The sequence below is a fragment of the Haliaeetus leucocephalus genome, unplaced genomic scaffold, assembly GCF_000737465.1.
Source record: "Haliaeetus leucocephalus isolate CR32 unplaced genomic scaffold, Haliaeetus_leucocephalus-4.0 Scaffold140, whole genome shotgun sequence".
Taxonomy (NCBI): Eukaryota; Metazoa; Chordata; class Aves; order Accipitriformes; family Accipitridae; genus Haliaeetus; species Haliaeetus leucocephalus.
This window is the reverse complement of record NW_010972576.1, coordinates 15,511,256-15,524,338: the sequence shown is the minus strand read 5'-3', so window position 1 is coordinate 15,524,338 and position 13,083 is coordinate 15,511,256. Positions and strand designations below refer to the sequence as shown.

Here is a 13,083-nt window from a genome sequence, read left to right as displayed (position 1 = left end):
TGGCTGGGGAGGGGAGGGTGGGAGTGGATCACTACTCAGGGACTAATCGGGCATCAGTTGGCGAGTGGTGAACAACTCCACTGTGCATCACTTGTTTTGGATGTTTCAATTCTTTTATTATTATTATTATTTTTTCTTCCTTTTTGTCTTATTAAACTGTCTTTATCTCAATCCACAAGTTTTACTTTTTTTTTTTTCTTTTTCAATTTCTCTCCCCCATCCCACTGGGTGGGAGGGGAAGTGAGCGAGCGGCTGTGTGGTACTTAGTTGCTGACTGTGGTTAACAACAGTCCCAAACAATTTGTTGCTACTTCTGTTAAATTTAGGACTTAGTTCATTATATTTTATTGTTTTAATGAAAATAGGACAAATGTGTATATTAAATACGTGTACTTAAAAAAAAAAAAAAGTAAGCTACTTTACCGTTAAGTCTCTGAAGGGATGTAGCAACAAACCCAAAGGAAGCTTAGCTTTGTTTAACAAAGCCTGTGTCTGTGGAATATTTGTCAATGTACAACGAAATGAGCTGAAAGGAAATAAAAACATTATGTTCAAATTTTAAAAGATGTTAAAAACATTGTGTTAACACCTGATTTTAAAGAGTTCTGAAATTTAAGTAATCCTGTTTTACAAAGCTGATTTACTAAACAAAATTAATGCATCAAAGAGATTAAAAAATTCCTAAAGAAACAAACAAAAGAAATACTCCCCCACTTCCCAATTTAGTAATTCAGCAATGCAAGCATACTAAAATGAACTTGCAATACAAAGATAAAACTGCTTTAGGTACAATGCGCAACGTAAAATGAAGTATTTTTTTATTCATTATAAAGATTTTTTGGGTGAAGTAACTAAAGGAGGAATACAGTATTTACTAGTTCTTAGAAAGTAGTATTTATATAACAAAACAGTAAAAAAGGATCTCAAATACCAAGTCAAAACCTTTTGTGTATGAAAAGTGAAGGATGGACTTAAAGCTACATAAAGGGCACTAAAAAACCCAATGCACTAATAGTGCTGTCCAAACTGTTCTACACATAAGGATGATTTTGAGACCCCCAGTTTTCTGATTTCTGTTTTCTGGTGGCACCATGCATTGTCACTAGGGCAGCAAGCTGAGTTAATTTGGGGCAATGAATAAAATTTATTTTGGAATTACAATTAAGATCTTTAGGGAGAGCAATTTCCATTGTACCAAGCTGCACTTGACTTGGGATAACAGATAATACTATTTAGTGTTAATTAGGGGTGAAAGGATACATCATGATTGCAGGATTACCACAGTAAAATGTACTCACAGTTTATTCAGTGTATTTAGGCATGATCATCATAATTTTCTGGAAAAAATCCTATGTAATATTACAAAAATATTCTATGAAATGCACTGCATAACATTAAGGTATTTGTTAATAGATTTATTTTTTTTTTAGATGGATAAAACAAGGCAAAGATTAAGCAGGTGTCCTGGTTTCAGCTGGGATAGAGTTAATTTTCTTTCTAGTAGCCAATACAGTGTTATGTTTTGGGTTCAGTACCAGAAGAATGCTGATAATACACTGATGTTTTCAGTTGTTGCTAAATAGTGTTTAGACTAAGTCAAGGATTTTTCAGCTTCATGCCCAGCCAGCAAGAAGGCTGGAGGGGCACAAGAAGCTGGGAGGGGACACAGCCAGGGCAGCTGACCCGAACTGGCCAAAGGGGTATTCCATAACATGTAACATCATGCCCCGCATGTAAACGTGGGGGAATTGGCCAGGGAGGCAGATCACCACTCGGAGACTAACCGGACATCAGTCAGCAAGTGGTGAGCAACTGTGTTGTGCATCACTTGTTTTGTATATTCCAATCCTTTAATTATTATTGTCATTTTATTATTGTTATTATTATCATTATTATTTTCTTCCTTTCTGTCGTATTAAACTTTTCTTATCTCAACCCATGTTTTACCTTTCTCCTTCCAATTCTCTCCCCCACCCCACTGGGTGAGGGAGAGTAAGCGAGCAGCTGCATGGCGCTCACTTGCTGGCTGGGGTTAAACCACAACAGCAGGTTTCTTAATGTTTTAATAAATAAACTACACTCACACTGCATATAATGTATTTTAATGGCAGGACAGTTTCAACATTTGTGTAAGGATACAGAGGACTGAAAGGGGTTATATTAGCTCATCACAAAGATTTAAATTCAGTAGTCAGTTTAAAGGTTTTTTTGACACTTTAAATAATTTTTAGTCACTGAAAAATGTAAGATCCTGTCCTAGACACAGTATACTTACTCTGGACTGCAGTTTAATTTCCTAAGATCAGAATTCAAGTTAGGCACAGGTGCTGGAACTGATGATACAGGCAAAATATTTCTATCTTGTGTAAGGTTTACTGGTCTCAAGCTTTCCGGCTGCTGAGAATGCTGTAGACTTAACCCTCCTAAGGAAGAGGACAGCTGGTTCACACCTGGATATTGCTGAAAAATGTAAGAGCATTGCAAATGGGTAAACACACAATTATGTTTAAATAACAACCTTAAATCTTCTTGTAATTCCAATTCTTCCAGACATGTATTAAAAAAAGATACAATACTAGTTAGTAACAAACCCAAACAAACAAGAGAAGAGTTGTATGGTAGAAAATTAAAAATGCTAAGACAAATGTGACATACCTTCCAAATATGTATCATAGACAAATTCAAATTCATGATACAAATCAACACTGGAAGTCACACACAGTCCTTTAAGCTTTCCAGGCATAAGAAAACAAGTTACTAGAAAGGCTGACAATTTTTTTCCCCTCTTCAAAGATGTTACAATGTAAATTTTCCAAGTTACAGACACTACTTTTATATATTTAGTTTTAAATTAAAAAAAAAACAAACACCATAGAAGAGGAGAAAAGGTTAGGCTGGAAGGCACCTTTGAGGTCTGGCAGTCCACCCCCCTGCTCAAGCAAGGCTAACTTCAAAGTTAGATCACATTGCTTATAGCCTTGTCCAGCTGAGTTCTGAAAATATCTAAGGATTCAAGATTTCACAGCACAATCTGTTCTAGTGCTTCCCCACTTGCATTCTGAAGAATTTTCTCGTTATACATTCAACCAGAATTTCACTTGCTGCAACTTGTAATTGTTGGGTTTTTTTCTTTTACTGTGTACTCCTGAAAAGAGCCTAACTCCATCTCAAATTATAGTGAACATAAAGCTAAGCCCTTCTTACAAAAAAAAAAAAAAAAAAAAAATTAAACATTTCCTCCAGGTCATATATTACATTACCTTCATAACAGTGAAAGCATTCCTGGATATTACATGCTAACTCATGGTACTACACTCAGATCATTAAGGAATTTTGATCACCTACAACAGCAGCTTTGATACATTTGCCAGCTGGGCCCTATTTCAGAGCATGGGATCTATAAATCATCACTTTTTTTTCTACACCCCTTCACACATACACTTCTCTGCACTGCTTCAGCATTTGTATTTTGCCTCAGCATCTGCCTCTTCTTCAGATTTCACTGTTCTTGGGTGACTTGTGTGCACAACGGGAGCCAGGTGACTGTACATAACTCCTAGGGTGTTTGGTGCTCTCTTTAACGGGAAAATAGAGCAGATGCAGGCAGTCTGCTCCACTACACACCCAAGCACAGGCTCTACAGAGCTCTTTCATCTGGAGCCTATGCCATACATTGTTTCTAACTTGATTTAAAGCTTGAGATCATAACCCATAGTAGTGCTCTGATCAAACGTACGTTTCCTGATCAAGTACTTCATTATGCTTCTGTACCGCTCTTTGAAACACCAAACTTTAAAACTGTGGATGCCGCTAATAACTGGTGAAGCAAACTTGTTAAGCCTAACTATTTGGAGACAAACTTAAAATTTTAATTCAAAAGCCTTCTAATAAGAAGTTAAGACCCAGAGCTATGACATCAATATTATACTTAACGTTTATAGTCTCAGAAATTATAAAAATAAGATACGAAAATACTTCATGAACTAACTTTTAAATTAAAAATACAAACCTGTGGATAGTGCTGAAACCCAGGATGGTGTCCTGGATTATTGGGCTGCACAGGAGCAGGTGGCGCTGCATTTTGGTAGCCAGGCTGCAGTGTTGGATATCCATAACCAAATGGCTTAGAAGCTTTTGATGTTTGGGGGACTGATGGAGCAGGAACTGGGCTGCTGGTCACAGAACGTGTCTCTGGAAGGACAAAAGAATTCTCACAGATATTGAATATACTTACTATTTCTTTAAACCCCTAAATTAATGAACAACACTTCCATTTGTAAGTTTTTGCTTTACCCATCAAGTTGTTTATCTGCACTGACCAAATAAATTAGCATAGAAGATTACTGCACTTATGCTGATGAAGGGGGTATACATGGGAAGATGACCATAGACTTGTGTAACAACTAACAAAATGCTATTTTACCAAAAAAGGCAACTTAAAAAAAAAAAAAAAGTATTTCAACTGAATTAAAAAAAAAGAAATAAACACCCCTTAGAACCACATTTTATTCCAAGATTTGCACTCGATATAAACTGCAAAAAAGACCATTCATGCTTAGTCTCTCCTCTACCACTTATTAATACTTTTAAAACATAAGGGTAAGGTGACAGAACTATTCTAAAACATGGACACAGAGCTTTTCTTGAAGTAATGCAAGTCCCTCCTGTATAACCCTGCAGCACAGTTCAGTCCCACTATTTTTAAAGGCCAAATTGAAAGTAACACATAGACCTACATTCATAGAAAACTTAACAGCTGTAAAGAGATGAAACTACTCTTTAGAAATGTCTACAAATGAGAGCTAAGTTTCAGAAGAATTTAAGCTTGGTAAAATCCACTGGGGAAAAGTGGCAGGCGAAGAAACCAACCACTCAAGAAATCAACCACCAAGAAACTATGTTTGGCATGACTACTCCAGAAGAAAAAAAAAAAACTAAAAAACAAAATAAATCAACAGATCAAAGAAATTTAAAGTTGATCCTGTTACTCTTGAAGGAAAACAGAAGGAAAAAGTTATTTTTAGAATATGCCTTCAGCAGAACCAAAATGGTTAGTTATTAGCTGAGACATTAGAATTCATAATCCTGCAGCCATGCCTCTGCTACCCTTACTGCATGAGCTGGAGCCTATATGGATAGCAGTATTGGCTTTTTACTTGACTGAGATTTCACTTTACACAGGAACCTAACAAACTAAGGAAACTACTGTGGCATTCTCAGAGGCCAGAGCAGTGTAAAAGAGCCAGATGGGGAGGCCTCACAAATTAATCCAATTATCATTTAAAATATTGGCTAACATACCTACACTGAACAACAACTATTCCACCTGCTCTCAATGTGACAGCTCTACAGATTTCAAGATTGAGGTAGTCTGCTAGTAGGTTCGTTGAGAACAAACCTTACACTCCTGATATTTTTAGAGATAAAAATATGCAAAATAGCAGCCATTTTCTTTAAATGAAGAAAAATAGAAGAAAATAACCTGACTCAAGCATCTCTGCAAGCTGATACCGTTGGTCTCTCAAAACTTAAGTGGTGTGTCAAATATTATCAGCTACTAATCTCAACACAACCAGGCATATAGCATAACCTAGAGAAAGATGCCTGCTTTCAAACAGAGCATATTTTCAGCACTACCCTCAATATTACAAGGGAAAGTATGACATAATTCAGGGAAGTTTTATTAAATGGTTACTCCAATTTCGGTGTTAAAGCTATGAAAAGTGATTCAAAAAGTGAGGTGATCAGAAAATCTCTGATGATTGCCCCCACTCCTTTCATAGGCATTTCCTTTCACCTACTTGTTAATTAACAATAAACACCACCAGAAATGGGAAAAAAAAATCATAAACAGTAAACATTTAAGTCTTAAACCAAAAAATTCAGAATTAACATGCACTAGACTGCTTACCTGGATAGCCACCTCCTTCCAGGGCATCATAATTGTTCAGAACAGGAGAGGCACTGCTTGTAGTAGAGGAACTATCAATTGCTGGGGGAGGAAAATAATTTAAAGTTAGGTTCTTCAGAAATGGCAAATTTTTGAGAAATAAGAGACTGAGAAATTTTTTTCTCAAAACTTTGGTAAGAAGCTGTCATGAAAGATCCTGGGAAGAAACACCACTTCAGGCCCAAGACTAGAAAGCTATTACGACTGCAAAGAGGAGGGGGAGGTAGAGATAAACAATCAACATATTAAAAAACAAACAAGCAAGCACATCCAACAAATAGCAAGAGAGAGATCAATGGGAAAAGGACAAAAACAATGAAAAAGACTTGTTTCTTGAACTAAAAAAATATTTTTCCATTAAACTAAAAGTGCTTTCTAGACTACATCAACTGAAGATAGGTACATTTTAAAGTCTCTATCCTGACTTCTTTCACAACAGCGAACAACAGAAGATTCCCATCATTTTCAGAGTGATTACGCACTATCCCCACCTTCAAGCAAAACTGACAAGTATTTAATTTCTTCCTCCTTTCTGTGATGTTGTAATTCAGAGCTTGTTTTGTTTTCAACATAAAGCTTCTATTTTCTATTTCACATTGACAAGAGGTCTCAGCTTCAGTCAGAATAAAAGTTACTTTTGGTACAGCCAAAAGTAACTATGTAAAAGTGAGTAACAAAAGTTAACTAGCCAGAAGTAAAAAAAGCACATGGGCACATACACAGTTGTTAGCACTGAAGAGACTCCCAATACTTAAGTTCTAGTTCACCCTATGCATGTATCTTGAATATCTTATTGTAAAACACTACAAACAAAAATATATTTAAACTCATTTCTCCCAGTGCCATTTCACATACATTTCCAAAGAAAAGGGCCAAGGAGATTACAAGTATCTGCTCCTTAAAACACCCCAAGCCATGAAGTGCAACAGAGAATAGTGTATTTAAGAATTTGAAAAAGACAATTATATATATATATATATATAACTTTTTTTGCAGAACAGACTCAAAAGAGATTCACTGATACTGTTCAACTCAGAAGGGTCAATTGTGACCGCACATCCCATTGTGAAGCTGGAAGTATTTCAAGGGAGAACTTCAATGGTGGAACATTTGAGATTTGATCTTCCTTCAATTGAAATTTCCAAATAAAGAGACTCCTGCATACGGAAACATAACATCACTGACATTTGGGACACATTAATACCACGGCAACATCATGACTATACAGGTTATTTTTGAGCATTTTGCTTTTAAAGCATTCAGCTAAGAAATAGAAAAACTATTAAAAAAATCCCCAATGTAACACTAACAATGGATTTTAAATAACATATTAACACTGTGAAACTCATACAACATTAATTTTCAGATTGTTTTTCACTGTAAGGTTCCCTCTTTTTTTTTTCTGAATTTTATAAAAGAACGTAACTGCAAGATTTCTTTTCCTACCAAATTTTATCTTCCTATTCTAGAAACTGAAGGAAACAGGATTCATTATTTTGTTCCCTGAGCATGAACACATCTTTTAAAGATCTGGTAAGTCCTACTACAGAAAAGGCAAAATATACTTTTATTAGGTCAACAAGATCAAGATTTAAGAATTTTCAAGAAGTTTTTCTTGTCTTACCAGAAGCTAGTTCTGCATTTCAAAAAAATACGAGGTTATAAGCACAGTTGTAAACATGTAAGACACTAGCTCAAGCCTTCCATTTTAACCACTATGTCACTCTGTAAAGAGTTTTTCCCACCATAAATTGTATTCATAAAATCATATCCATCTATAACATAATTCCATATAAAATGAGTTTGCTCTTTTCACTAGGAAGATACTAATGATACAGTGAGTTGTAAAGAAGAAATATTATATACTTCCTAAACTCTGCTGGAAAAGTTAAGAGAAAACAGTTTGACAGATACTTGAAAATATATTTTAAAAGCATGCTGCAAGTAAAAATAATGCAACTTAGTTGTACTTCTACTACAACAAAAAAAAATGTATGCATTATTTCTGACATACAGAAAATTCTAGTCAGAAAGTAAAATCTCAGATATTTTGAAACACAAGGTCTGCCTAACTTAAAATAAGAAAGTGAATCCTATTACTGAGTATCCCATATACTTACTGAAGACCTTTCACTTAAGGTCTTTGCTTCTAAAGAACTTTCAAATTTTGGAACATATTCTTGAGACCTATGAGAGTCCCAGTGCCTACAAGAATTACAATGTACCCTGTTCTACTCTCTCCTAGTAAACAACTAGTGGACTCAAAAACAGTGAGTTGTACAGTTTCCTGCAGACCAAAAATAACTTCAAAGTCTAAGCTGGTCACATGTGTCATGGAAATCTCAGAAATTCTCCATCAATAAAAAATACATGAACTTCCACAAAATTAAACAGTTTTCCTACGTTTAAATTAAGCTACAACAGCTGTCAAAGTTAACTTAGCATAATAAGCACCAGACCAGAAAACATATTAGGAAGACAGAAAAAAAATGTTTTATAAAGAAAAAAATATTAGAAAACACTGCTTAGACAAAAGTAATACTTATAACATGCTTTTACAGTTCAGTGATTATTTTACCTATATAACTTTTGCTTTCAGAGTTTTCAAGAACTCTTTGGCAACATAGTTAAAGATCTAACTGTAAGAGTGAGAAAAAAAATTGAGAAGCTACACAAACACAAGCAACCAGATGCCCAACACCTATTTTTCATAAAACCACTGGCACAGCCTGAGCTAGAAACCTGTGTACAGAATCTGTTTTAGGATTTACATTAACTCCTGGTGACAGGGCATAAAACAGGATGCTTATTAATCAGGTAGCCTACATATTGAACCTGGGTGCCCTTTCATTCTTTTGCATAAGATAAACTTAAATACAGTGATAGCTCAAAGGCTACAGGCTTTAGCAAAGTACAGAACTTTAGAGAGAAAGATGGTAGGGAGTATGAAAACTTTGTCCCTGACAGGTTTAGGGAACAAAGTAAGGAGACAAAGACTGGAATTGCTAATAAATAAATAAATAAATCTGACATATCCTTTGACAGAAACCTTGGCATGGGATTAGGCAAAGATGATTATCTGCAGAAAATTCAGTAGGTAGTCCTGCAATAAAAAAAATGAAATGCTCTCCTGGATCTTTTAGCCTACTCTTTAGAAAGCAGAGTTCAAACAGCAGCTGCATCACAACAGCCAAAGCAAACTTTGCATCCCAAAGTCGAATTGTTTTCTAGCTGGTAAAGTCTAATTAGACTCAAAGCATTAGAAATAAACCTGCTATCTAAAATTAGAAAGTACCCTTAGATTTAAAAAGAAGAGTTATTCACGAGTTACTATGCATAATTTCATACTAATACTCAAGCGTGTTAAAAGATCAAATGTGTTACCACACAAGGGGTAAGAAAGTAAAGAAACTGAAACAATAATCTGAAATAGCAAGAATAACACAGGATATGCAAGTATCCTAATACATGTGTTCCACTAGGGATAGGTGTAATAATATCATTTATACTGATACTATTGCACCCTCCAAATACTGTACTTCTCTGGCTGGAACAATGACAAGTGTCTTTGGCTGAAAATGCCTTCCTCCTTGGAGAAAGAACAGCAGTAATTGTTTTCCTTCTAATGTTCTACTAATAATCCAGCATAACAGTTGAATCAATATTATTCAAATTGATAACATGAACCCATTACACCGTTCTTCCTTATGACCTGGATGTCATCATTGTTTTGCTCCATTCTTCATGATATCACTAGGAGTGCACTAAGATATTTTCATAGTATTCTAGTTTATGATTTAATTATTTTAATTACATGGCACTGATTTTTTCTGCCTAGTTACAAGATGAATTATAAGCTTAAAGGAAAAGTTACAGAAGTTTGCTATCCCAAATTAATATTCAAAGCCAGCGCTCACAAATGGGAGTAGTATATCAGCACAAGGTATGTGCTATTACTTCCATCTATCAACAAGGGTAGAAATCTAATGTTTAATCTCAAAAAGCTTTTTACACTGTTACCACTCATATATAGACTGTAAAGACTTTTCTTTAAGTTAGAAGGAAAAAAGTTATCATCCAAGAAACTAAGGTGGTGAGAACCATCAAACTCACAAAACCAGGCCATTCTGACAAAATACAGGCAGAATCCTTGCAACCAAGAACATAACATTTCAATCAATCAGGACAAACTACTACTACTGGGGAAAAAAAAAAAAAAGTAGAAAAACTTTTTAAGTCCCCTACAAAGCAAGCAGGTTAAAACTGAACCTGTGTGCCTGAGCAGAGACATACTTTAGAAGGAGGAAAAAAAAGCAGCACAGACTAATTTACTGTCTTAAAAAGCACACTTACTACCTTTCAATATTTACTTTACTACCTAAATTTTAAGGGTTCCCTATATGTAAAATGAGAAACAAGTTAAACACTGTTTAATGTAATGATACAAATGGCATCTAGTTGCTTAATATAAGCAATTATCAGTCTAAGTTCTAGAGCTGGTTATCTTCAGTTAAGAGTTTAAAACCTACTGCAAATCAAAATATTAGAAATATGGGAGTCTTGGAAGTTGTGAATACTACTGTGTTAGATACTGAAAACATCTGATATTAACATGACGAAAAAAAAAAAAAAAGACCATTTGCTGACCACCACTGAACTCCTTTTTGTTTACTATACTAATAACAGCTGGGAAATTTCTAGTTAACTTGATACATGATGAGTCAGAGTGACGTTTAGTCTTAAAGGAAAAAAAGGTTTCAGGAGATAGAAATAGGGAACAAAACTTGAGTAGGAAGAGAACAAGATACTGGTGTAAAGCTAAAGCCAACCTGCTTCCTCATCCTCCTCATCCTCTTCCTCATCATCTGAACTTGATGACAAGGGAGCTGGTGCAGAGCTAGCTTGATTATTAACATATCCACCATACTGCATGCCTGTGAAGTGGAAAGCACAAACATAAGAGTCAGACAGACAGGAAAGATGAGAAATGAAAGTCACAAATCATTGCATTAAAAGTGAGAGAAATCAGCTGTTCTAGAGAAAATCCCAACATGCAAAAAGTTAAATCTATAACCCTAGACTATAAAACTGTAGTTCATATATGAACTATATGAGCAGTACAGCAGAAGCAGTTTTTAGTGGGCTAGTTTAGTAAAGTAGCACATGGAAGTTTGCAGGCAATTTTTTATATTTTTATATATATATGTATGTGTGTGTGTATGTGCATTTATGTCAGGAAGTTAAACACACACACAAACCTTCTATATATGTATTTAATATCAGTTTGTCCACTGGAATAAGCTAATATAAAGAAATAAATTAGTTCCTTCCCAGATAAATTCAAATTGTCTTATGAAAACATTAATATTAAACTTTTGCTTGGCACACCTGCCCTTTTAAAAAAAGGAGTAATTCACGCTGGAATTCTGAACATTGTCAGAAATAAAATACACTGCTGCTGCAACATGCAAGAGTACAAACATACACCTCAGCAACACAGTGAAATTTAAGCTAGGTAAACCTGAAAACTTGGTTAGTCTTATTTTTAAATTAGTGCCTAAATTCAGGTTCATAGACCCATATTTAAACCTAAATACACTATCCAGTTTTAAGATATGGTGACAACGCAACAACTGCTACCACTGTCACCTCCAAACCATAATCTAGAAGGTTTTTTGGTAGTGGGTTTTTTTGGTTGGGTTTTTTTGTTTGTTTTTTACAATATCTACTCTAAACATATGTGCAAAAGCAACACATACATATACCATTAAAACAAGAGTAAAGCATGCAGCAATGGCTTATAATTAATTTCCTACAGTACTCAATATTGATGCAATTTCAGCATCTCCAAGAAATCTTAAGTTTCTCTTGACACAGTGCAGGGTTAGCAAGGATTTTAAATATGCTTGTAGTCAGGCAGAGACATCCCAAATAAATGCAAGTGACCACTGCTCCTCTCACAAGAAAATATCCTAATTCTTCAAAAGTCTTCAAAACTTTTCAGACTCTTGAGAGTTTGGGATTTTTTTCCCCTGTAGAAGCACTGTGACACCATTAGAGTAGTGTTCTTTATTTTAGCCCTATAAAGCACTACAGAAATGTTGTAGATTATGCATAATCTGAAATTACGCATCCTGGTAATTAATGATCCCCCCCCCCCCCAGCTTAAATCAACTATATCAACCTTTGTTTTATTTAAACTACGGGCTAAAAACACTGTTAGTTTCATGGCTTTTTTAAAAAAGGGTTAGTAAATGGACCCAAGAGGACCACTTCAATTTCACTTAAGAAAAAACAACAGAATCAAGGTGAAGAGTATCTATTCAAACAGTGGAAGTAAAAAGAAAACAGAGCAAAACCATATCACAACATTCTTGAAAAGCTGAACTTTCATACAGAGGTTTGTGCAAGAAGAGACCGACATTTATTTCACTTTATCTAGTGCATTAATACTCCTACAATTCCAATCAAGTTTCTCCACAATACAAGTAGTCACAATGATGAAGGCAAAAATCAAACTAAGTGCAGCTGAGGAGGTACAATGCTTCAGTTTCTATATGGCTAAAACACAGGACTAACAGAAGTGATTCATAGTACCATCTTTTATGAAGGCTACTGGATGCACTTGGTAAGGAGGATGCAAGAAAACTATTCTCTGCACAAAACCAGACTACAGCCAGGGAGACTATGTCTTTTCTCATGCCTGGGAGAGCTACTGAGGAGTAAGACAGAACAACTGCATTATTGTGCAGGAGAAAAAACAACTTAAAATAATTAACATGCAAGTAAAAGGGAAAAAAATAATCAGGAGGACAAGAAGAGATGCGCTGTAACACAGAAAGCCAAAGTAAAAGAAGATGGGCACAGTGTGAGAGCGCAAAGACAGACCTCTAACAAATACCATGTACACAGATAGAAGAAAGAAAGTACATCTACCTGGAAAGGGCATGCCAATGCAAAAAATCCAAGCATGGGCAGATGAGAGAAAAAGACTGAATTAGTCATTCTAATAATGCTACTTTGGAATCTTTGGAATGTTTTTTTGGGAAACAAACTTCTACTTCTAAAACTCCCTCTTTTCCAGTCACTGGTCACATACATAAAAGGATGCATGTGTTCGGAAAGAATACAGA

At 35.2% G+C, this 13,083-nt stretch overlaps 1 protein-coding gene across 2 annotated transcripts in view; it reads right to left on the bottom strand.

The window, feature by feature from the left end:
• Window positions 1–13,083, bottom strand: part of SEC24B (SEC24 family member B) — a 47,682-nt gene that overhangs the window by 18,790 nt on the left and 15,809 nt on the right. For both annotated transcript variants that reach the window (XM_010586244.1, XM_010586245.1), the window contains 5 exons: window positions 10,780–10,884; window positions 5,912–5,992; window positions 4,010–4,191; window positions 2,276–2,460; window positions 424–526 (listed from right to left, as the gene is read on the bottom strand). In XM_010586244.1, coding sequence (XP_010584546.1) covers window positions 424–526; window positions 2,276–2,460; window positions 4,010–4,191; window positions 5,912–5,992; window positions 10,780–10,884 — 656 coding nt within the window. The remainder of the gene's footprint in view (window positions 1–423; window positions 527–2,275; window positions 2,461–4,009; window positions 4,192–5,911; window positions 5,993–10,779; window positions 10,885–13,083) is intronic.